This window comes from Podarcis bocagei (genome assembly GCF_964188305.1).
Source record: "Podarcis bocagei genome assembly, chromosome: 7".
NCBI lineage: Eukaryota > Metazoa > Chordata > Lepidosauria > Squamata > Lacertidae > Podarcis > Podarcis bocagei.
The window spans coordinates 42,635,362-42,661,723 of NC_138132.1; the positions used below are offsets into that span (position 1 = coordinate 42,635,362).

General features: G+C 43.6%; 1 protein-coding gene and 1 long non-coding RNA gene across 5 annotated transcripts in view; one reads left to right on the forward strand and one right to left on the reverse strand.

Moving 5' to 3' along the window:
- The window catches only part of LOC308591786, a 36,192-nt gene extending 34,003 nt beyond the window's left edge, over positions 1-2,189 (forward strand). For all 3 annotated transcript variants that reach the window (XR_014010255.1, XR_014010256.1, XR_014010257.1), the window contains exon 3: positions 425-2,189. This is a non-coding gene — a long non-coding RNA (uncharacterized lncRNA). The remainder of the gene's footprint in view (positions 1-424) is intronic.
- Positions 1-26,362, reverse strand: part of CMIP (c-Maf inducing protein) — a 143,607-nt gene that overhangs the window by 12,820 nt on the left and 104,425 nt on the right. The window contains exons 1-9 of one of the 2 annotated variants that reach the window (XM_081202710.1): positions 25,604-25,727; positions 21,833-21,994; positions 18,486-18,527; positions 13,773-13,835; positions 12,526-12,606; positions 9,396-9,499; positions 8,730-8,834; positions 6,876-7,229; positions 2,200-2,265 (exon numbers count right to left, since the gene is read on the reverse strand). In XM_081202710.1, the coding sequence (XP_081058836.1) occupies positions 2,200-2,265; positions 6,876-7,229; positions 8,730-8,834; positions 9,396-9,499; positions 12,526-12,606; positions 13,773-13,835; positions 18,486-18,527; positions 21,833-21,994; positions 25,604-25,615 (989 nt within the window). In that variant the 5' untranslated portion in view covers positions 25,616-25,727. Of the gene's footprint in view, positions 1-2,199; positions 2,266-6,875; positions 7,230-8,729; positions 8,835-9,395; positions 9,500-12,525; positions 12,607-13,772; positions 13,836-18,485; positions 18,528-21,832; positions 21,995-25,603; positions 25,728-26,362 lie in introns of those variants that run through there. The other variant, XM_081202709.1, reaches the window with a different exon arrangement.

Here is a 26,362-nt window from a genome sequence, read left to right on the forward strand (position 1 = left end):
ATATCAATCAATCAATCAATCAATCAATTATTCAGCCTTTCCCCAGGATGGAACGTGAGATGAAGTTCACGGGGATTCCTAGCCTTTCATCCAGATGTGCTTGTTTAGCTGTGTTGCAGGCCTTCATATCACTCTCTCTGTATTGTTGCAACATCATCCTGTCATCCCTGACTGGGTGGGGTAACCCTTGCATAGAAAGGGAGGGAGGAAACCTGGTTGTGTGAGAAATCAATGCTGCAACTCACTTCAGAAATACGTTTAGCAGTAGTATAAGATCAATTGCCATTCAAGAATACCCCTGAAGAATAGTTTGGTTTGAAACATGTTGTGCTTTTTAAAAACGTGGGATTTTTTCCTTCTGCACTAGGATATTTCTTCTCTTCCTTTTCCCTGCGACTGGTAATCTTCCTGTTTCTCTTTGCAGGGAAACCCATGTGATCGAACCAGGAAGAAGGCAAAAGCCAATAGGGAGACAAACAGCACTGGAGCAGGAAGAGGCAACAGAAACAATGCTGCTGAATGGGGACAATAAAGGGAATGTAAGCACTGCCTACATATTCCTTTGGGGAAATGTAAACCCCACCAAGTACAGGAAGATTGACACTGGAAAGCATTTGGCTCAGCTCCTGTGTTCCAGATTGCTTCAAAAGAGGTCTCATGGTAAGACAAACACATCTGACTTTCCAAGCTGTGCCCTCTTGATCAGGAGATCATTCACAGCCCTGCTTTTCACATGATGGACTTGAAGGAGCCTTACAAACCTGCTGTAAGTGTTGTTCATATAAAAACTGCTTTTATTCCTGCTTTCCTCCTAGCAAAAGAGCTGTGTGCTTTACCTAAGGATGGAGACTGAGCTGGGCAGCCGCTGGGTTTCTATATCCCACCTTTCCTCTGAGGAGCTCAAGGTGGTGTATGTACATGGGTCTCCTCCTCCTCCTAGCATCCTCACAACAGCCCTGTCAGGTAGGTTAGGCTCAGAGAGGATGACTTGCCCAAAGTTATCCAGTGAGCTTCATGGGAGAGTCCAGCTTTGAACCCCAATCACCAGGTCCAACACTCAAACCACTACACCACATTGCCTGCTAAAATATGAGGGGCTGTCAGGCCAAGGCAAGATTAGACTGAGGAGGGTTTTCAGTAACAGCAGCAGCAACAAAGAGCTCCTGCCAGAGGAAAAGTCAAAGCCAAAACTATTCCGTAGGGAAATTCTGTCATCAGTGAAGCAAATGGAAACTTTCAGGGCCCGGTGATAGAAACTGCACACTTTGTAAACAGGGTTTTTTAGCTCCATCCTAAGTCCCAGGTGTGTTCATTAATTGCATTGCAATTAAGGCATGGCCACATCTAATTAGCATGGCACATTAGCGAAGCAATTAATGGTCACTCTCTCCTACTGCATTGCATCATGATACAGATCTGCATTCACCCCAGGGTCCTTTGCTAGAATCACCAACTCAGGTAAAAAGATGCCAGGTGTTGTTCTATCTCCCCAGCCGTTCCAAAGCACACGCAGTTTACGAAAGCGAGCCCTTCCAAAGCACCCAGACACTGAGGGATGCGATAAGCTGGTAAATTGGACAATTATAGGCTATAATGTTCACCCTCTGGGAACAGCATTTCATAAACAATGGTGTCATTAATAGGTTTCAGAGGGATGCCATTGCCAAACTCTTTCATTGCGTCCTAATACTGCTTATGGAACAATGTGCATTTTTGTAATTATCATTTTTTTTCAATGGGTCACCTCAGCCCTTTATGCTTGCTGGCACAAATGCTTGTTTTGCTATCTGATCCTATGAGACAACTGAACTTGTTCACTTCTTCTTACAGGATGTAGCTAATAAACTCAGGTGGCTTTAAAAAGTGGGCTAGAAAGGGATGGAGGATAAGGCTCAGAGTGTTATTTGAGGAATGCACCCTTTCAAAATATTTTGCAGTGAGATATTTTGGTCCAGTCCCGTGGAGACCTGGTAAACCAGCTGAAGTGTCCCCTTAAGCCCAGGTTTACTGTCCCAAAATATGTCTTTACTGGATATATTCACTCCTTGAGTTTTGGAAAAGTTCTTGGCATGCACTGCAACATTTAAAAACAAATATTTTTAAATCTTCCATTCAGCATCTTCTGGACTGTAAGATCCAACCAAAATTTCTCAATTTTTTTGCCACTAGAGAAGATAAAACTACCTGCCATGAACTTACTCTTTAGGGAATGGGATAGGTTGAAGCAAACTGGCAAGAGCTGGTCTCCAATCGTCATAGTCTGATCTGAAATGAGAAAAGTGCTGTTAGTCCTGGACCCAATGCATAATCCACTCTTGTTTATCAGCTGTGCATTTGTCCTTGTAGGTAACACATCCACCACAGTATGTGTGAATGAGATCCATCTAGGGCTGGCTCTTGACTACCTGGCACCCCAGGTGCTGCTGAACTACAATTCCCACCAGTCCCAGATAGCATGGCCAGTGCCCAGAGGTGATGGGAGTTGTAGTTCAGCAACATTTGGAGGGCCACAGATTAGCCACTCCTGGTCTTGGCTAAATCCTCTCCCTATAGCAAGGAGCATTATTTGTGACCCACTCCATTTGTTGTGACCTTTTCATTTTCTTCTGTTATTATTATTATTGTTGTTGTTACATCTGTAGCCCATTGCATAACCTGGACACACAATCTGCATGCATGACTTATTCCTGTCTTTCAAGATGATATGATGTGAGAGGACCATAGATCTGATCACAAGAACACAGTTTTTGGAATGGGTGCTGATGTAAACTTCCCTTCAAATTAAAGAAAGAAAAAGAAAAAAGGTAACTTAATACTGGCCATGCAACTCAATCCACGGCATCTTTATGGGGTCACAGGCTGCAGGTTGTGGGAAAGAGCTCTTTTTTTCTGCCTGTGACCCTGGAAAGTGGCTGCCAGCCAGGAAAGACCAGCATCTGCCAACCTGGTGCCCCTCATATGTTGTTGGACTACAACTTCCTTCAGCCCCAGCCAGCACAGGTAATGGTGATGGGAGCTGCAGTCTAAAGCATCTGGAGAGCACCAACTTGGGGAAGGCTGCGATAAGCAAACACAACCAGAGCATTTTACATGCAAAGAAAGTTGTTCCTTGTTCCTTGCCAACTGGAGTCCAAAACATCTGGAAGGTGTCAGGTTGACAAAAGACTAGAACAGACAATACTGGGCTAAATGGGCAAACAATCTGACCTGGTATCTCCCCGGTGCAAACAATATGACATTCAGAAGACATTTGCAACTCTTTATTTCCAAAATTAAGCTTGGCTCACCACTTACACAGGAAGCATCAATCAACAGGCCAGCTAAGTGCTCCCCGCCCCAAATCCATTAGCAGTTGCAAAGGTGGGGCTTAAAATTCCTAATCATGCAAAGACCCCAAAACATACCCCCTGCCACCAGCAGCTGCACATCTCTGACTGTGCGACCCTTTCTGCCAAGGTCACAGAAAGCTCATGGCCAGCAGGGCCATCAGCTCCCTAAGACACAAAGGCTTACTGAGCTGCCACGTGACACAGCCTGGTCAGTTCTCTTTTCCCACCTTCAAACCTGCAGCATGTCAGCTTGTAACTACAGTCAACTCAGCAAATCAAACAAGCCTCTGCCTGAGCTGCATGTATATCCGTGTGTGTGTGTGTGTGTGTGTGTGTGCATGCGCCTATCTGTCTGTCTATCTACACACACACACACACACACACACACACACACACACACACCATGGCTGTCATTGCTCCATGGACACCACCAGAGGCCTTTCCCCTTTTCCCAGTGTCGTCTTTCGGTTCAATAGAAAAAGCTGCCCTGCAGATCCCATAGAGCCGAAACAATCCCAAAACATATTAGCAGCCAGGGGCAACCCCGATAAACATAACATCAGAGAATGCACACAGGGTATTTGAAGCATGCAGCTGACCTATAGGGGAATGTGGAGAAGGTGGGGCCAAGCTGAAAGAAGACCTAAGTGGCCGCCAACCTCCCCTACTTCAGTTTTCTCCTCTACAAAAGGAATCCGTTTGCAGTTTGGTCAACACCTTTTCATTGAAACCAGCCTATTTCTTTATTGATAGTTTTATATACCACTTTGTAGCACTGCACTCTTAAAGCAGCACACAGTTTAACAGTGATACCACACCAAAACCTGTATATTCTGGGAGCCTGTAAAGGAAACCTGTCATTCAAAGACCTACATAAACTTCTTAGGAGTGATATCTGTTCTCTTTAAAAAAAGAAACAAGACAGCAACATATTAAAGGCAAAAGCATTCCAACCAGTATCTCCTCTTCTACCTGGCTCTGCAAGTAAACACCGCAGCAGTGTCAAGATGGGTGAACCTGCAAATTTCAGTCTCTCAGTTTCTCATATTTCCTTTGAAGTTCAGTTCCCCACACGAGTTTGTGATTTATTTATTTTTAAAAGTCATCATGGAAGTTCATCAGCATTTTAGTGTGAATTTCTCTGAATAACCAATTTTTGCAAAGCAGCTTTCCCCTAATACAACACGTTTTTGTATGTTTTTCCACTAACATATGCATCTTTGCACACATTACTTGGCTGGATAACGACATAGCAAAAGTTGGAGAAGTGCAAAGTTCAAAGGATGGCTGTGTTTCAGTTCAAGTACAAATTGGATTGATTCACCTATAAATATGAACTGGTTTGAATTTTGCTCCCATTCCTATAGCAGGCTTCAGTTTGAAAAGAAAGCCATTCCATCATGTGAACCACAGATCTCTGCATTCAGTGGAGTTTAACTAAGCTCCTTATTAGAGACAGCATTAAGGCAAACTCGTAGAAAGAACATCACAATCCATTTAATTGTTCTTTGAAGGATCTGACTCAGCACTCTCAAGCATGATACAGGCAACAGAGACAGTAAGATTCTTTGTGCAATACTAAGCAGACAGCATATTCTGGGAATAATTGCAATAATAAATTGTAATTATTCAAACCAAATCATGGATGCAGGACCCACCTATGGCTTTTCGCTTTGTAAGCATTAGACACTCCTATCAGAGAATAATGTGAATTATTCTTTGCCTACTCTGCAAGGTAACCGCCTTGCACTTATAGTGCAATTCTATACATGTCTGCTCGAAAGTAAGTTATGCTGAGTTCAATGGAGTTAACTCCCAGGTATACATATAGAAGTGCAGCCTTGCAGCACAATCCTAGCCATGTCTGCTCAGAAATTAAGTCCCATTGAATACAATGAGGCTTATTCCCAGTAGCATTAGGACTGCGTGCAGCCTTCGTCATTCTGAAGCCATGGTCATGAGGGATATCTAAAGATAACGCAGTAGCCTGAGATTTTTTGTCTTCCATTTATGGCTGCATCTCTTTTTCTTTCTTTTGAAAGTGGATACAGAGAATTGGTGGTGCCCAACTAAGTTCTACTTGGAGTAGATTCACTGAAATTAATGGACTTAAGTTAGTCATGACCATTGATTTCAGTGAGCCCACTCTGAGTAAGACTGATATATTTTCCTTCACTGATCAAACTGCTCCATCTGGTCCAGTGCTGTTGTCATTGACTGGCAGCTGCTCTCCAGGATTACAAACAGGGAGTCTTTCCATCTCAAAGGTAATAGGCAGGCCTATATAGCCAAAGCCAGCTTAAGTTTTATTACCCACTGACAATTCGCATACTCCACCTCTGATCTATATAGAACTAGTATCCCTCCTCTTGGATGCAGCTAGTGGCCACGTGCAAGAAAAGCCTGGAGGGTCCTCCACAGAGCAGGTGGTTTGACAAAATTTAGGAAATTGCTTTGTCTGAAAAACTAACTCAACATAGAAGTCTGGGGGACGGACAGTGAAAAATGGCACATTTGACATTCCATGCTTTCCTTTTCTTAGCTACGTGAACATAAATGCTGCCCTTCCCTGCCCTCTGGGCACCCAGTCTCTTTATAGAGGGTGTACACAGAGGAGCTCTGAATCAGGCAGCTTTTTACTTTGGAACTCTTTGCTGCGACGCTGTTGTAACTTGATAGTGCTATTTATACTCCACACTTCTGTTGTAACTTTCAGGTTGTTTGAGTGTTTCCCAGCCCTACCTGGAGATGCTGGGGACTGGACCTGTGATATTCTCTAATGCAAATCAAATGCTCTACCACTGAGCCGTAACACTTCCTCTGTCTAGCCCAGTACTGTGTACTAGGATGAGGTCTCTGGCAGAGAGGTGTCTTTCCCATCACCTGATCCCTTTTTAAAAACTGGAGATGCTAGCGATTGAGTTTAGGACAACCTCCTCCTCCTCCATGCCATGCATGTGCTTTACCTCGGTCCAATGGCCCCTCACAGTGCCTTGAGCACTACTGGGATGAGGGAGAAAGTGGGGGGGGGGGGAAGCCACGCAAGATCCCCTGAGAGAGCTGTGGTGAATTATCGTACACGAGTTCCACCACACTCTGAAACCCCTGCACCTGTGCCTTCTGCTACACTGATCAAAGGAACATTCCATTTTCTTCTTTGGCTGGCCCCTTAGGAAGCCTGAGAGCAAACTTGTCGGGATCTAATCCTCAAATGGAAGAAGCGGAGGGGTGACTGGCAGGCAAGGAGCAACCCAGAAAATCAGGCAGTGACATCGCTATCTTGTAAAATATCCTCAGGGGTCAACGGGCAAACAGAAACTGGCCCTTTTCATCCGCTGGAAGCTATTTTTGGAGCTCCGCTGGCCGGGCCAGATGCCTGTTGCAGACATTAATGCCGGCATTAGATTTATTGCTCTGCTATTTACACCTCTCACTGGATGCCTGCAGATGTTGAAGAGAAAAAGCCAGGCAGAAATGCACCCCACCGCCCACCCCCACCCGCACAGTTCAAGAGAGGCAGCTTCAAAAGGCATGGAAACTACTCACAGCATCTTGAGTATTTCCACGTAGCAACCGAGGATGCGATCCGCCTGGGCGCTGAGCTCAATGCTCATGGTGCTACAGGTGGGGCTGACCATCAAGCAGTCTATCAGGTTGGGCTCACTGTCGTTGCCGACGTTGGCCGTCATCTTCTGGTTGGCTGTGTTGTTGCGCTCGACTTCCACGTGGATTTCGTTCGACGTGACGATGACCGACTTGAGGCGGGACTCAGTCAGTGTGGCCTCTTGGGACACCAAGTCAGGACTCGTGTGGAGCAGCCGGAGAGGCAAATTGGGCTTACGGTCACAGGGCTGCTGGCAGCCGTTACGAATTTCCTTCAGGCTTGGAGAATTGTCCCGGCTGTGTTTCAAAAACATAAATTTTTTAAAGTCTAAAAAAGAAGCCTTTACTAGCCAGGCACAACAGAAATTAGTAAGGAGGAGGGGTAGCCTAGCTATGTTGTAACAGATCCCCAGCTTACATCTTGGCCCCTTGCAATTGCCACAGTTCTATTTATACCAGAGGAAAACAAACATCTCCCCAAAGAATTTACAGTATGGGCCATATTTTTCTGAAGGCCTGTGAACCCATTGCTAATGGGGAGGAATGTGGTTCTCTCTTCCAAATGATGCAAAAACTGTGATGAAATTCATACTCCAGTAGACAGCTGTCCAGCTTTGTTGGAGAGTTTACTTGAGGAAGGGGTAGAGTCTGGAGGCATCACCCCCAACACTCTCCCAGCCCTATGGAAAGCTAGAAAATCCTACGGCTCTTGCCACTGCTCCCTCAACATCCTTTTCGTGCCTCTGGTAATGGGGAGTGGGGAGGGAGGAAATGGTTCACTTGGGGATGATAGTGAACTTGGCCTGGGGCTTGTGTAAATATTAGCAAGCTTCCTACCCTCCTGAGTCAGACCACTGTTCCATCTACACTCAGAACCACCTACACTAATGGTTTTTCCAGGGATTCACACAGGCCATATTTGGTGATACGAAGGATTGAACTTGGGACCCACTGTGCACCAAGTCTGATCTGGGACAGTACAGAAGCTATACTGTGGTTAACTGCCATCTGCTACCACTTCAGGTTCAAATGGGGAAGGCGTGTGATGGGATGCACCCAGGTTGCACTCACACTGCAGGGCTCAGTTGTGGAACATATGAAGGATAATCAAAGTTCCTCTGAGCATGTGTGGAGTCCCATCCCACATACATACTTCAGAGTTAAGGTGAAGAGATTTCTGGGATACATGACATAGCTCTGAGGCAGGCCTTAATTCTGGACCTCTTCATTTAAAAAACCCTGGGCTTGGAGGGTGGGACGGAAGAATGTCTTACTTAGACTAAGAGGTTGGAAGTACTCATGCAGTGCAGGCGTAAGGAACGTGGTGTTGACAGACCACAACTCCCATCATCCTTTATGACTGGCCTTGATGGCCAGGGTTGATGGGAATAGCAGTCCTGGCACCATGTTGGCTACCCCTGATGCCGTGTAAATTCAAACACAATTTAAATTGAACTTCATATCTGAAATGCACAAAGAAAATGCTCTGGTATTTAGGGAAAGGCAGAATATCAATGTAATGAAATAAATAAGGTGCAGGAACCAGAATATACAAAGATACATGCCTGGCATGTGAATCACAGACATGTGCTTCAAAGGCCACAGAGTAAACACGGAAGTGGCAATCCTTTTTTTCTCCAATTGCCACTGTGAGAAAGCTGGGCCATGAACCTTTCGCAACTGGCAGTGTACCATATGAATTTTGTGATTACTCAGGCATCCAAAACCAAAGTACAAGTGAACTGTCAACCAAATGCCAAAGAGAAGACCTTCACTCCAGAGACCACAACTACTAACCTGTTGATGAATTCTTCATAGCATGAATAAATGGCAGCTAAACAGACGGCCACGAGATTTGGCAGGACCCTGGGGTGGGGGCACTGTCCGGTAGGGCCATGCATGCTGGAAAGACAACACAAAAGTAGCAGCATGAGGGCACAATCACGAGGCAACAGTGCTGGAGTAAATCAGAAGTGGGGAACCTTTTCCCCCAAAGGCTGCATTCTGCCAGGGGTAATTTGCTGGGGGCTGCATGCTGGAGGGGGTGGAATCAGAGCTACAAGCAGACAGGGCCATGTCCCAAGATGAGTAGAGCCAGAACCAAAAGTGAGAGGGGCCATCCCATTTTCACATGTTTCTGCTATCCCACTTTAAATTTAAATTCTCTCTCCCTAGCCTCTCCTGCCATAAAGTCGCTTGCAGGTCGTGTGCCTGTAGCCTGAATCTATGGACACAAAATGCAGTGTAGGACTAGAATGTTGAGAAAGGGTTGCTCAGCATGTACCCATGCACAACATTTTTTTTTCTGCGGGAGAGCAATGTTTGGCAGTAGAATAGAAGCAGCTCTGAAACTTACTACTGGCAACTCTAGTACTGCTACTGAGGAGATGAAGAAGAGAGAGGAGAATTAAAGGATTAACACCCTAGAAGGGCAGAGTTTTTGAGAGAGAACAAGCCACTGACCTGTGAATAAACTTCTTCACTACTTCCATGCCAGCGTTCAGTTCGTTCAAGGCCAGAATGTACTCCTGAGTAAAAAGCCTCAACCTAGGGCACTTCCCAAAATCCTGCCCAAAACAGGAGAGAGAGAGCAAATAATGTCACAGAAGAATGGATGAAAGGCTTCATTCAAGCTGTGGATTTTAAGTGAGGAAATGTTCACCTGGACCTGTTTAACAATGTGAGGCAGCATTAGTCACCACTTATAACCCCCACTTTCATTCATACAAACATAAGAGGAGTGCAGCTGGTATCAGGCTAAAGGCCTATCTTGTCCAGCATCCTGTTCAAACATTGGCCAACCAGAAGCCTATGGGAAGCCCACAAGCAGGACCTGAGTACAGCAGCACACTCCCCACTTGTGAGTCCCAGCAAGTGGTATTCAGAGACATACGGCTTGTGAGAGTGTTGCTAGAACAGAGCCATCCAGATGGTCATTACATTTTCTATTCAAACAAGGCACAGATAACATTCTCCAGCCTATCTTTCTGCTTGCTGACTTTTGTCATCAAGCATTTTTTCCCATATTTATACGTACATGTAATTAATACATTTATGGATTGGTCCCACCAACAGATCTCACAATAAAACATATGCATCAGTTAATGCACAAAAAATAAGATACCAAATAATCAAAACATAAACGGGTAGGGAAACAAGATTCTGCTTGTTAAGATAAGATTTCTACTTGCAATCCTCAATGCTCTCAACAAGAAATTAGCTGCAGTCTCTGTAACCATCTCATTTGCACCAATATTGATTTTAGGAGGTTTAAATGCCTTTATAAAATTGTTTTTTAAATAGTTTCATAAACTGCTTTAGGAATCTCAGAGCTGAAAAGCAGTATATTACTACTGCGTGATAATCAGCTAAATCATACTCAAGAGTAGACCGGCAGAAATTAACAGACTTTCGTTACTAAAATCTATTGCTTGTCACAGACCTGATTTTGTACTGAGAGCTTCTTCCAGGTGTTTTAAGTGTGGTGGGGTCAGCAGGGGACCAAGGGGTATGAGCACTGGGCGGGGGCAGGGGGCAGGGAGCTTGTCATCTGCTGTGATTTGACTCTCTATGTGGCCTCTGCCTGGCAAAACATTTTGCTCTTGTTTCTTCATGAAATTCCTCAGTCTGTTGTCATTCAGTGCCTGACTATAAAGCCTCCTGGTTTGACTGCAAACAGAAGTGCATGAGATCATAAAAGGAATCTAGATTTATGCTTCCACTTATAACGCCATTAGAATAACAAATGCTCCTATGGTGTCACGTGTGGCGGTGGTCCAATCCCGTCACAACTAATAAGGCAGACTGCAACAGCTGAGGCAGGCCTGAGCGAAGAAAAAACATGGCCACTTGCACACAATAAATCCAGATTCTCATTATCTAGCCTGCACAGTTGATCTTCTAGCCTGTAGCTAAAGAGCAATTTTACACCCCCCCCAAGCCATTGCCAATTGTCTGTTCCAACCTTCAACTTAATTGCTACTTAATTGAGATTTTTTAAAGGAATTGTTTCCCGCCACCCATTCCCTATCCTGTCTCCACCACCAAAACACCCAGGCTTGTAGGCCACAAAACCCCTGCCTTCCACACATTTAAAAATATGTGAATGAAAAAATGAAATAAATCTGGTATCACGCTGGATTCTTAACACACACGTTGTTGGAGATTCCTGGTGCCAAGTGAGAAATTGCAGGCAATCTGACACCAGTGGTGTGAGCCTTTCCACACTGCAATGACCTGCAAACAGCTGCAAGATCAGTCGATGTGCACTTTTTTGAAAATGGGAAAAAGGGAGCGTCACTTACAAAGAAATTTGCTGCATAGCATAAGAAGGCAATAATTACATCCTGTGGCTTTGACAGCATTTATTCAGAGAAGGGCTTGTCATCCAGTTAAAAAATAGTCATCATATGTTGAGCAATCTATTGATTAAGTCTGTATATGAGCAAAAATAATTACAAACCTAAGAAGAGCCTGGAGTCTGGATCAGACCAAAGGCCTGTCTAGTCCAGCATCCTGTTCTCACAGTGGCCGCCCAGGTGCCTCTGGGAAGCCAGCAAGCAAGGCCTGAGCACAACAGCACTCTGCCCAACTGCAGTTTCAAGCAACTGGTATTCAGAGGCCTGCTGCCTCCAATAGGGAGGTAGAACACAGCCATCAGGATTAGTAGCCACTGACAGCACTTGGCTTAGTAGCACAAGACAGTGTTTCATGTAGGAGGAAAGAAAGATAAGCACACTGCACATGTTATCACAAAGAGCCCTGCTGGGTCAGGCCATGAAAACATAAAAAGAACTCCCCTGGATCAGACCTTGGGACCAATCTAGTCCGATATCATGTTTCTCGTAGTGGCCAACTAGATGCCCCTGAGCAGCCTACGAGCAGGACATGCAAGGGCACCAGCTCCCCCTGAAGCAAAAAGCGTCATTTCCTTTGTTTTTACACAACACAAGCTTGTGCCATAGAAGAAACACGAGTGCCAGAAGCTGCTTTTTAACAGGTCAGAGACGATTAGTCCATCTGACCAAGTACTGCCTAGAGCAACAGGCAGTTGCAACTCAGGGTTCCCAGGCAGAAATCCTTCTGAACCTCCGCTACTGGATCCTTTTCACCAGGGATTCAAGGGATTGCACCTGGATCCTTCTGCATTCAGAGGATGCTCAGCCCCTTTCTGTCTTAAAAGAAGCAGTCTCTCCAGTTTGCAAGAGAGAGGGAGGCCTCTTTTAAGTTGGTGCCTGCTGTTTCTAATGACTTGAACAGGAGAAAAAAACACCCCACAACTTTGGTTAAAAAATCTGCAGCCTGATTAAACAGGAACATCTTTGTAGCTGATTAGAAGTTTGGTTTTTGTTTGTTTGTATTTTTAAAAATGTGGAGATTGTTATTTCACTGTATCTGGGCTGGATTTGAAATGGTTTTTATATATGAAATGGATTTTGCAAATATAAGTATTTTGATTGTGTATGTTTGTATAGAATTTCGATCTTTTTTATTGTTGATGTTTTTATTGCTAAATCACTTTAAGAAATATTTTATAGGAAGTAATCCATAAACGGAATAACATGAAATAAATAAAATAAGCAACTTAACTCACCATATTGTGTTTGAGGATTCTTTGTACAACCGGAGTGAACACTTCTATGACCACCATGGATCGAGGGCGTTCTCTGCAATGCTGCATTAAGAAAGCACACAGACACATATATTTGAAAAAAGAGTTGAGAAGAGGCAACTTGATCTCTCACCAACGATTATACAAAGCCATCAAATAAATCAACACAAGAAAATTAGGTGGTCCCAAATTGGTTTTTCAAATTGTGGGTTACAAAAATGCACTAAAACTGTGTGAAGAATTCTAAAGAGATAGCTTACTGGGAACTCTAAAAACAAATTTTGACTATGGAAGATCTGAATCTTATGAAACAGGAGGGACAACCATGGTCGATACACATTGAACTGTCATTGGGCAAAAACAATGCATGTATCAAGAACATAAGGAGAGCACAGCTGGCTCACACCAACAGTTTATTGTAACAACCCTGTGAGGCCAGTAGAGCTAAGATGGTATTTTCAACCTTGGAACCCCAAATGTTGCCCCATCATCCCCGGCCATTGGCTAAGCTGGCGTGGGGATGATGGGAATTGCAGCCCAACAACATCAGGAGACCCAAAGTTGAAGAACACTAGGTGAAAAGTCAGTGGCTGGCCCAAGGTCACCTACTGAGCTTTCTGGCTGAGTGTGATTCGAATCCTGGTTTCCCACTCTTAACCACTACATTGCTTTGTAGCTAGTTGTTACCCAGGATCGCCAAATGCCAAACTCCTCCACCAAGTTGTCTGCATGTACCAGTGAACTTGGGGAGGGCCGGTCTCTCACTTTGCACTAGGCTTTGAAGAAAGGCAGAGACAGCACAAGCCTATCTTGCTGCGTCTGAAATTTCCTATGTGTTCTGTCACTGGGCTATGGTCCACTTCCTGTTCCTGTATGTACAGGCTGTTTTTAAAAATGTAATGGCTTTGCATTAAAATATCTGGAAAACGTTGCCAGAATTAAGGCCCCCAATACAATGGCTTCAATATGCACATGGAGCCTGGCTATATGTGGAGGAAACCACCCATTTATTTTAACAGCAGAGAAAGATCCATGGTTATATTGGTGGCACCAGAAAGGAGCATGCCCAAACACTGAGGGTAGGGAAACTCCTGAATGCACAGAACGTAAAGTGTATATTCAAACCTCCCATGAAGGTTAAACCAGTTGAAGTCAGCAGCGTAGATGTGCACTGAGCATAGCAAAGTCTGGGGAACGTTTTAAAACACACACACACATTTCAGAAATACCTTGCAGAAAAATTCACACAAGTCAGGAGGTGGGTGGTTGTTTTCCAGCAAAGGTGCAAGTGCCTAAAAATAGAGATAGGACAGGATTATACATAAGATATTTGACTGTGTCAGGGACAGAAAGTTGCATTATTAATTTAAGTTAAAGGAAAAAATCCAATTTGAACTCATATTGGTATGCAATTCCTGTTTGCATATTACATGAATATATTCTGTAAAATAAGTAAGTTCTATTTTACCAATATCAATAAGTACATACAAATGTTGATTACTTATTATTTTTTCCATCATTCACACCAACATAATAAATTAGTCTTGACATTATTGCATAACCCCATAATTTACTTAATCATTCATTCATCGTTTGTGTGTAATCATCTTTCCAGTTTTCTTATAAAGTATCTATATGTAAAAGATGAAAACCATTTAAATAATAATTAAAGCAGCATCTGTCTAGTATTTATTTGCTTGCAACCCAAAACAGAAAAACAAATGTTAGGTACAGCGGTACAGGTACTGTGGTACAGCAAACACTGTACAAATTAAAACACTGTTAAGCCCCTAGACTCTGTCAAGCACAGAGGTAGCCATAGGGCCCAGGGATGGCAGGGGCCTGGGGCTAGGGTTCCAGCACTGGGAGAAAAGAATCCAAGGAGGCAGATAATGTAGACTAAGACAATAGTCAGGATACTAGGGAAACACACTAAAGTAAGGGGGCCCCCACACTGCTTATTTAGTTTGCTGGTTTGCCAAGGATGCCAGAGCACCAGTTAGTGGAGTAGAGGTAAGATGCTTGAGGCTGGTTTCTGGAGGCTCTGATTTGAACCCTTCTCCCCCCTTCTTGATGCCTTAGAAGCATCAACCCACTATAAAGTTTATAAAAGAAAGCAAACAACTAATAACAAAACCATGTGACAGGCTGGCAGTTAGGGTAGTTCTCCATAATGCCTAACCACATTTGGGGCAGCAAATTCATTTCTAACCTTTTGTGCTGCCAGTGCAAAGAAAGCTACCTTGCAAGTCACATTTGTGTCCCTGTCAGCAGGATGATGACACGTTTTCACACAACATTTCACAAATGTTACTATGGCAAGTCAGAATTCCTGCTAGTGGAACATACAGATGAAGCTGTAGTAAACTGGAAGCACATACAGGGATTTCCATCCCCTCTGCTTTCTAACTTTCACAAACTAACATTCAATAGAGGTGAGTAAGTAAGAAAATTTTCAGACTATTAACTTGATAAGACTTATTTTCAAAGGCTGCTCAAAGATGCTTCTTGCAAAGTCTGGGGGCCACATGCTGGTGGTGGGCAGGGCCAGAGGCAAAAGTGGGCAAAGAAAGAAATGCAATTTTTACCTTTATACAGTAGGCAAGTTTCTACACATGCTCTCACACACCCCTTTACACTACACCCAGGCAACCAAAAGAGGCAATATCAGAGTTCAATGACTCCTTAAAGGTAAAAGGACCCCTGGCCATTAGGTAAAGCTCATCTCGCTTTACTGGCCAAGGGAGCCGGCATACAGCTTCCGGGTCATGCGGCCAGGATGACTAAGCCGCTTCTGGCGAACCAGAGCAGTGCACGGAAACGCTGTTTACCTTCCTGCCGGAGTGGTACCTATTTATCTACTTGCACTTTGACGTGTTTTCGAACTGCTAGGTTGGCAGGAACAGGGACTGAGCAACGGGAGCTCACCCTGTCGCGGGGATTCAAACCGCCGACCTTCTGATCGGCAAGTCCTAGGCTCTGTGGTTTAACCCACAGCGCCACCTGTGTCCCATTCAGTGACTCCTTACAGCTAGGCAAAATCTGTGTACGAATCAGGGCCAGTGAGGGGTGTGGCCTGCAGAGAGTCCCAAGGGCCAGGCAGAGAGACCCGGAGGCCACACTTGGCCCCTAGACCTGGCATTCCCCACCCTGCTGCAAAAAAGCTAAACTCTCCATATTTTGTGCAGGGGAGTCTCAGAGCTTTGCTGCTTTTTGTGGAAATTACTCAGTCAAAACAAGATGTTTGCTGTACCTACACCCTGGGCCATCCTTTCTCTGCCCATCACTAGGCAACTCAATGTGGTTACATACAGTAAATATATTAAAGGTTTATAGCTGCTGTGGTGCATGTAATGACATTATGTCACTGCTGCCTTCATTGTAAATTACAGCGTTGCTGGAACAAAAGATTCTCAGTATCCGGGGAGGCCCTTGGGCCTTTCTATCCCTGAACTAAGGGATTCCTGGTATCAGTTTACAAAGTTGATCTCTTTAAGCACAACAGCTGGGACACTTTGTGTTAAATCTTTCAAACGCCAGAAGTTTGCACACATTTATTTACCTAACAGAATTTGTATACGGCTTAAGAGTAAATGAGATCTCTAAGCAGCTTACAAAGAACGTACAATATGCATCAAATTTGTCATTAAGAGTCACAAGTTAAAAACAAGTCTGTTTTTATATAATAAGAATAAGAATAAGAATTTTTATTTATACCCCACACTCCCCAGCCAAGGCCGTGTATATATAAAAAAACCAGTAACAGAAATAAAACCAACAAATTAAATACATACATTGTAAACTAAAAATATGCGTTGACGTTACATGTCTGGGTAGGCTTGCCTAAACAAAAAAAAGTTTTTAGCAGGTGCTGAAAAGAGTACAGCAGTGGTGCCTGCCTAATGTCAATGGGAGGGGAGTTTGAGAGGGCAGGAGGCGTGACAGTGAAGGATCAGTTCCTTGCAAGTGCAGTAGCAACATTGTGTGGTACATTGTGAGTAGCACAAACAGAAGAGGTCAAGTGGGCACAAATGGGTAACGGAATCCTTCAGGCAAACTGGCCCCAGGTCGTTAAGGATTCTATATGCCAATAAGGAGGAGCAGATCTGAAGTTTGGGGGCTGCTCTTGGATTCAACCCTGTCACTGGAGGCTCAGGTGGTTAGGAGTGCCTTTTCCCGCTGTTCACACTTCATTCTGTTTTATTATTTATTCTACATTGCCTCCCTCTATGTTACCATATTATTGCCACCTGGAGAGGCCCATTTGCACTATGGCACAATAAAAGCAGAACAACACCCCAGGTACAACGTTTGTGGTATAAAAAGTTATAGGATTTTTGCAGGAAACAATGGGGCAAGCATCCTGAACCTCCATCCTGCTGCTGCTGAACTCCAAATCAGGACAGCAGAGAACATTTGTTTTTCAGTGGCCCACCCCACCCCTCAAAGGGCATTCTGACTATACTGCTGGCAGGTAATAACAGGGAGCACAAATTAACCTATTTGGGATCGAAAGGAAATGTTAACTGTGGCTTTGGAAACGGATTGCCATGACAACCACCCAGCTCAACTGGGCTCCCGAGTGGTGGCTAAGTGCAAAATTCACACCTGGCGACAGCTGTGCTCTGCTGTCGTGTTGCTTTTACTGGAAGATTTGCCGAGACATGATATGATCAGGTGATAGCAACATCCTATATTGGATTACCGAGTAAATCTCCTGGAAATCGCCAGTGGCCGAAATTAAATTAGAATGAGGGGAGGCAATTTTCACCTCTCTAACAAATTGCTAGCATCATTAGGATCTATTTAGTTATTTATTTATTTTTAATGGCTCTATGGAGAGGACAAATACTTACTTTTCCTCTTATTTAACTAGCAAACCAGAAACATTTGGGATTAGATATTTATGCAGGAAACGGGTGAGGTCAGGAGTCAAAAATTGTGGATTTAGGTTTAGGCATGGGTCATGTTCACAATAGGAATGGAAGGAACTGTCAGTGTCAGTTCTCTCAGCATCTCATTGTTCCAATCTTAAATTCAGTTCTCCACATTTTACAGCAAATTGCAAATTATTATTTTTTAAACCCTCATGAAAATTCACCAGCATTTTACTACAATTTTCTCCCAGGGAACACATTTTTATATGCAGTTTTGCCTAATGTAAACATTTTTGCAAGGAATTCCCCCTAATATAATGCATTATGCACACACCTTCCCCTAAAGTTTGCACTTTTTGCAAACATTGTTTGCCTGTGGTATGGCCTAGTGAGAGTTCCGAGGGCCAGACAGAGAGACTTGGAGGGCCACATGAAGTTTCCCACTGCTTAGCTTAGGGCAGTGTAGCATCAGAATGAGGAGCAAAGAGGCCACAATCCCCTCTCTGAGAGCCCACACATTTGCTTGCTTGAGTCCAGCCAGTGCTTGTCTTAATGTTACATGTGAGGATGCTTTCAATGCAGTGCTATTTTTAAGAAATGTATTACGTTTGCCCAATTGCAGCAGGTCAAGTCAGTAATAATGCAAAAACTGACAAAAAAAACTGCTGAAAAAAGCCTGATGGAACAAACACAAATTAACTAGGCAAAGTGAACATCTCATATGTATTTATGATCTGTCCCCATACCTGCTGGAACCAACAGGTCCTGAAACAGTCAGGAGTGTGGCCTAGAGTAGAATTTATAACCATGGCCTCCTCAAACGTAGACCCCCCCCAAGTAATTTAGGAACTGCATTTTTGTTAGGATGTACATAAAAACTCTCATATGCTCATGAAACTAACATTCCAAATTTCTTTGTGGTAGTGAGGAGAAACCCTGAGAATGAAACCAGTTTTAGATCTATAGTAGAACAGTACAGAAAAATGAGCAGAAGAAAAAAAGATGGGGAAAAGGTAAGCAAAACTAAATGAAGTTAACGACAAAAATATGTTACTCCATACTCACCACAATAATGTTTTCATGCTCTTGAGTGGTTAAGTTATTATTCTGAAAGGGGAAAACAAATGAGAAAATCAGCAAGCAAGCCTGCTTTGTTTTTGTTCTTTTTTAAATCTGGGTAGGCTTGCAAGTCCTTTTCCCTTAAGCGTCCTGTCTTGAAGAGTGGCCAATATGGCACAGTCTTAAAAGAGTGGCCCATCAGCCCCCATATGTTCTAGCACCCATCCCTTTGTCCTGCATAGAGTTCAAGACTGGACCTGAAGAGCATCCCATCCAAGCACAGGCCCCAGAGCAGGGGTTGGCAGATGGTACCACAGCAGCACCTGGGTGATTTGCAGTGGATCTGTAAGAGTTTCTAACTTCCAGTGATCAGTGACAACCAAAAAGACTGTTCATCCCACCCCCACTAATTTTGGGCTGCTGGGGTTAGGTGGTATCAATACTGGATTTTTGTGTGAAAGCAAAGACAGCGAGCTCAGCTTTGGTCCTGAATCTGTGGCCTGCAGGTGAAAATTTGCATGTGTATATGCAGGTCAACTTGGTCTTCATAACTGAATAATGTCTCCCATACCAAAGGTGTCTGTCCAAGTCAACAACCCACAATGAACATTTCTGGATAACATGCCCAGTCGAACCATGTAGCCAAGTACTGTTGGCTCTGACTGACAAAAGCTTTCCAGTTATTCAAAGTTAGTTCTACTCAGAATAGACCCACTGAAACAAACCGGCATCACTAACTTAAGCCCATTAATTTCAATGGAACTATTCTGTGTACACAGCATAGTTACAACAGCGCTCTCGTAACTTTTCCCCTTACTATCCAAGATCTTTAACTGGGACTTTATGTCTAGGTTGAATGTGCTCCACCACTAAGCTCTGGCAGGAATAGGCAACATGCTCCCCGCCAGATGTTGTTGGACTACAACTCCCATCATCCCCGACCACTGGGTTCATTTTGGCTGGGACTGGTAGAAGCTGTAGTTCAGCAACAGCTGGAGGGCTGTTGGCTACCTCTGGGCTATGGCTTCTCCCCTTACACATTTACCTAAGTGGGAGAGGGAACACAGCTCAGCAGCAGAACCTGTGCAAAAGATCCTAGCTTCAACCCTTGGCAACGCTAGAGTTTACTCCCACAAGAAGCAGCGAAGGTCACCCACTTGGATGGAGTTAAGAGAGGATAAGATGAATTGAGGGAGGATAAGGCTATCAATGACTACTAGCTACTATAGCTATGTTCTGCCTCTGCTGTCGGAGGCAGTATGTCTCTGAATACCAGTTGCTAAGAATCACAAGTGGGATGAGTGCTCTTGTGTTCAGGTCAGCCACTGTGAGAACAGGAAGCTAGACCAGACGGGCCCTTCTTGAGTCCTTATTTCTATGGAAAAAGGGGTCTTGAGTAAGATCTTGGGTAGCAGCTGACAGAAAAGGCCTCTGCCTAAGACCCTGGAGAGCCACTGCCAGGCCGAGTAGCCACTATTTATTTGTTTGGACATTTATATCTCACCTTCCAATGATAAAATCGTACTCAAGGCAGCTTGCAATAAATATATCACAACAAAATTAAAAGCAAACCTAGCAATAAAGCAAACTGCAGTAGCGCAGCATCATAAATTGCTGCCGTAAAAAAAGCAGCAGGCCGAAGCACTGAGCTAGATGGACCAAGAGTCTGACCTAGTATAAGGCAGCTTTTGGTATCTGACTACTCTGTGTGCATCTGCTCCCACACAAGAACATAGAAAATTGCCTTATACCATGTTATTGGGCATCTAGCTTAGTATTGTCAACACTGGCTGGCAGCAGCTCTCCAGAGTTTCAGACAGAGGGCATTCCCAGCCCTACCTGGAGATTGCCAGGGATTGAACCTGTGGCCTTTTGCATGCAAGGCAGATGGTCTGCAGTTGAGCTGCAGATCTTGCTATATTTCTATTAACCAAGTTTGGTCTATAGTGGCACAAAACCCGCCTGCACATCTCACAGACAAGGTTCATACACAGAGTGCTATCATGGTGCATGGCTGATAGTATGGGAGCAGGGCCTTTCTTGTGTCTCTCTGGAATCAGTTGGTCTAATGAGACCTGCTCCATCCTAACATTAACAATTTTTAGGAAAAGGTAGAAGACCTGTTTTACTTTCCTCAAACTCTGAATAGTTGCTTTTTTAAAAAACAACAACGGCATTTTCCCTTACAGTATGGACAAGGTCTCATTTATTTCAAAAGGAAAGAGCCCGGCAATGAACCTCGTTTTAAAAGAGGACTGGTTCCTGGCATTTGCAGAACCTGAGATGCGAGGCAAAATGTACAGACACTACCTTTCTCATGTCTACTTCCCTCATTCAGTGTTTTAGTCCCTTGCCTGTTCCCCTGGAAAAAGCCCTATGGACACTCATTCTTCAAAGTGCTTCCCTTTAGCTGGAACATGCCCCATTTATCAGGGATGGACAACTTTGGAGTTGTATTTGACTCTTACTCTGAGAATATCTATTGAAATGAATGAACTTAAGTTAGCCATGCCCATTAATTTCAGTGGGTCTACTCTGAGTAGGAGTATTACGGAATACCACCCACTGGCTCTGTGGCCACATGCAGCCCTCAGCTGAATCCCACGTGGCTCTTGTTTAATTTCAAAAGCCCTCTGTTTCTTTCCTGGCAGCCCACTAGATGAGGAAGGGGGGCAGAAGAGAGGGAGGATGGTCACACACATGCTTTGGCCATCAGCCTACATGTGGCCCCCAGAAGACCACCCTCAAGATAGTGTGTCCCTCAACAGTTGCCCTATATATTTTGTGCATCTGACTATGTGAGCTGCAGTCTACAAAAGCCTACAAGACAATCAATCTTTACATCTATGGTTCTTTGTTTTCTCACTATGACAGACTAAAATGGTTTTTCCTCTGGAAGTTACGCATTTTGAAGGAATTGCTGTTTATATTTATATAAATATAAACTGATTGCACATTTACCAGTTTTCTAGGTTTATTTGGAGCTTTGACAGAGGAGGCAGGAGTATATGGCATTCAAAAAACAAATAAATGTCCAATATCCTTCAACAGCTGTTCACATAGTCTGCTTTTCAAATCATTTCTTATCCTCTGCATGATTTGCCTGTTTTTCTAACCTTCCCACCTCCCTCCACCCAGCTCGTTAATGAATATGGCAAAACAGTGCAAAGATGCTCCATGTGTGCCTGCCTACCTGCAAATTTGGGGTGACCCGACAAATTGGGAGTCCTGGTTTGGACAAGGTAAACAGCTGCACGCAATCACTTCTCCAAAGATATTGTTTGGCATTGGATATCCAGGTACACATTTGAGACTTAACATTTTTTAACAGAAAAGAGCCGCACAAAGTTTACCTCTGAGAGCAACTTGGAAACAATCTCCAGTGGAGCCTGATGAATCGATTCATCCTGCAAAGGTGACGTTAGCGCCATGTCCACCAAGGTCCGGATCTCCTTCAGAACCACCTCCAAACGGCTTGGGTTACTCAGAACCTTCTTATACTTGTAGATCTTTTTCTAGGAGAATAAATAAAATAAAAGCCACATAAATTCGGGTGTAAGGTTATTAAAAAGGGGGGGGGAATGCAAGATAAGCAACTTTCCACATGCCATATAGTCAAAAGAGACCTTTGCATTTGTTCTATGCTTCCTGCTTCTAGCTCTGCAGGTGTGTGTGGGGGGGGGGACCCTAAAAAGAACTAAGGAAAGAGGAAGCCATATTTTACTCTGTGGTGGAAAATTACATTATTATTTTTCTGTTTTGGGGTTTTGCTTGTTTTGTTTCTCTTTAGGGTTTTAGAAAACAAATACGTGATGGCCTGATTCACACAACAAATATTTGGCTCAATAAACCCAAATTAAAGGTAACTAATGTGCATAGGGAATTCCACCCCACCCCCTTTACATCAAGGATTGGAAACTTGGACTCCAGATGCCGTTAGACTCCAGCTCCCATCAGCCCCACAAAGTGTGGGCAGTGGCCAGGGATGATGGGAACTGTAGTCCAACAACATCTTACAGACCGAAGGTTCTCCATCCCTGCTTTACATTAAAATACAGATCAGGAATTAAATGCAAAAGAAAGGTTCTGTTGTTATTATTATTGTGATTACATTGTTCTGATTTTGTGGCTTTAAATGTTGGACACCATGGGAAAATATGATATTTTGAATGGCTAATGACGCCAGTAAACAAACAAACGAATGAATGAATAATTAAGGGTATGGGTCCTCCAAACAGTTTTCCACACATTCCCCGCCCCCACATTGTAGTACTTTAGCAAAGCTTGATGTCATCAGAAAACCAGGATTCTTAATGGATGTCAAAGTTATTAGAAATTATAGGTAATGTAGCCTCCTATTTGCATAGACAGTATGCCTCCAATAACCATTTGTAGTAGGAAACTGTATTTTAGGAACAACTTTGACATTTCTGATGCCCTTGAAGCAGCCATGGTGTCATATGGGTGTCACCATCATTTCGTAAAGCTTTCTGGTTGATCTGGGAGCATCTGGTGCTGCAGTATTCCTAGAACTGGGCAGGGGTAGACCTGATCAGAAAGTTGGATGGTAGATCACTGAAGGCCCCATGGGTTAGAATTGGGGTAAAAATAAAACAATTTAGCCATGTTCAAAATGGGTTTTTATATCCCAGTCACTGAGGCCCTTTTCAGAGATGGAAAACTTCTCAGCATAATAAACCTAAGCAATAATCTCTTCCATACCCACTTTTCTGAGGTGCCCACTTTATGGTTCTGTTTTATCATTTACAGAGCAGAGAGCATTACAGCCTTTTATCTTGTTCATCTTACAGCCTGATGTGATGAGTTTTCCATTGGCTAATGCAGCTTGGTTGATTTCGAGAACAGTGGATGCCTGATCTATGTTTATTTGCTCATCAATCAATATTTCCCCCCAGATGGCATCTCGGTTTATGCTTAATAATAATAATAATATAAAAAGCAAGGCCATTTCTCTACCCCAAAGGCAGCAGAAAAACAAAGGGGGGAGGAGGGGAGGAGTCTGTGTAGCCGATGCCACAGGTTTTCACTTTTATGGGTTTGGTCTTCGAAAACAACCAAGCTTGAAAAACCATGCCAACGGCTGATTTAATTAGAGTTGGCCTTTGAATTAAAATTCTATGCAAATAAAGAGAGGCCAAAAAAAAGCACCACTTTAACCATCAGGCTGAAGGCCAGAAAACAACACTATAATAACAAAACCACACAAAGGCCTTCATGTTTACATACTGCACACCGCCAAATGCAACCTTTGAGTTACATTGACCAGGTTTTGCAAAATTATTGGGATAGCTCAGTTGGTAAAGCATGAGACTCTTCGTCTCAGAGTTGTGGGTTCAAGCCCCATGTTGCACAAAAGACTCCTACACTCAGGGGGTTGGACTAGATGATCCTCATGGTCCTTTCTAACTCTACAATTATATGATTCTAAGAGATCCTCTTACAGCAGCCTCCCCATATCTGGTGCCCTCCTGGTGGTTTGGCCTACAGCTCCCATCAACCCCAGTCAGTGTCACCTGGAACTGATGTGAGTTGTGGACTAAAACATCTGGAGGGCACCAGGTTGGGAGAGCTTTTAAAGAATGCAACTCTTCTACCCTGGCCTCTGACATCTGATATGTAGATTTTCAGGACCTAACCTATATTTTGTTATTGCATTTTATTTTTTTAGCAATTTAAAGTTTTTAAAACTGGCTTCAATGTTGTATTTTCGATTGTTGTAACCTGCCCTGGGACCTTGGGGTGAAGGGTGTGTAATCAACAACAACAACAACAACAGACACTATTGGGCAGGTGGATAGAAATGTAAATTAGTGAAGATGCCGACCTCTTAGCCTTATTTCTTTGTCATCTCCCTTGCTTCCGGACAATTGTCTCCCTGTAATGTTGGCCATCCCGCCCTGAACTTCCCATATTTCTCTCGCACATGCACTATTGAGTCCTACAGACCCGCTCAGTGGATCTTGCTCTGAATAAGTTAGAAATTTGCCTTACAGACTGCATCAAATCAGTGATCCTATGCAAAGTCATCCATCTATTAATGCATGCATTTATTTAGTCAAATGATTTACAAACCTTTCATTGTTTACCAATAACAAAGCAGCATATAATGTAAAAACCATAAACTACAACAAAACGGGAGATTTAAAATAAATAAATAAATCAGTGAGCATCGAACAACAACGATACAGAGGGCTGGTATCATGTGCACGATTATGAACACAATTGGAACTAAACAAACAAAAAACAGAACCTAAGATCAAGCAGCAAAAGATATGAGTATCAGAGGTGACCTGCCCCGCTTTTGTAGTCTCCCCTTCAGAAGGTTGGATGCTCCTTCTGGTGTGTCCTTCACCTGCCCTGTAATGCCTTCTATTTCCCCATTTGTTTGCCACCCCTAGGCTCCTCAATAGAATTCTCAGGGTACATTTCTATCTTCCTCTTCTCCCCACTCTTGAGGACAAGAGGAAATCATTTTTGGGATATCCAAAAAACAACAACAACAAGGGTAAAATGCTATTTATTAATGCTGGAGGTATCAATGTTAAGTCTTTTGCACCCAGTGCAACTGTTGTTGCATCTGGAAGACTGGCAAAAGTGGGGGGTCAGAGACCACTTTGCAGACAGCCACTGGCCCAGAAAAGGCTGCGCCCCAATGAATTTCTTTAAGGCTGTACTTAACACTATTAATTGTACTTACAAGCACATTCTTCTATAACAGCTAAAAACACGATTCCCTTGACAATAAAGCAGAAATTGTCACTGGAATCGTGCAACAAGCAACCACAATTTCCAAACAGTGCATCTATTCCACAGCTATTTCTGTGGTTACCCCACGCCCAATTTTCTTTCCCAAACTCTTTCTAGGTTTTCCATAAAGCACCGAATAAAAGCAAATGGGTTTTCAGATTTGCAGGCTGTATATTTCTGCCTGATTGGAGCCAAGGGGAAGAAAAAGGCCCCAACAGATTCTCATCCTGTATAGCCTCCCTGGTTCAGAAAGTAAAGCAGAACGAGAAAAGCTAAAACAGAAAAACAGACAATATATCCATAAAACCAGTCCAGGCCCTCGACACTCCTCACCCCCAAATCCCCACCCCTTGCACCTCAGAATCCATTCGCGAAGCCGACCTCCAGCGCTGAATTTTCTAATCTGGCAGAGATCTGCTCAGGAAGAACTGTTGGCACTGAGCGATGCTGGCCGTTTGGATGCAGATGCCAAATTTATCCTTTGCAACTCTTTTTCTTTTTTTAAAAAAATGTTTGTTTTTTTTAAAAAAAGGCCTGCACAAAGTTCTCTGCACAGCCTTACAAAAAAATAATAATCCTTAGAGACTTGAAAACAAAACACCAAACCCTCTGGAGCTGCAGTTCAAAGGAAGAAGTGAACAAAACTGTCTGCTGTTGAAGAAAGACCTGGAACGACTGGTTAGCGATGCCCAAAAGATATTGTTTGAAGCAGAGCTTAGAGCTTCAGGGTTAATCTCGCTAGACTCCCACTGTGGAAGAGTCACAAGGAGAGGAAGATCAATTTCTCTCCCTCCCTCCTCTCTCCGCTTCAGCTCTTGGGGCCAGAGGAGTTTAAATATGCTTGCACATTGAACTGTTATCTTTTGCAAAATGTGGGCGGAAATACACAACAGCCCTCTAGAGACCTCAACCCCAGTATCTTGAATTTGCTCCTGGATGCAATTCTGCTTTTCTCAGCAGAAACACTCGAGGCGCTCGGTGGCAGTCAACTGCTATCTTGTACTCACAATGTGTGAATACAGACAACCATTTACCAGCTGGTACTGACCACTCTCAACTTACGCGGGGGGGGGGGGTACATTCTGGGGATAGCATACAAAATCGCATATAATCAA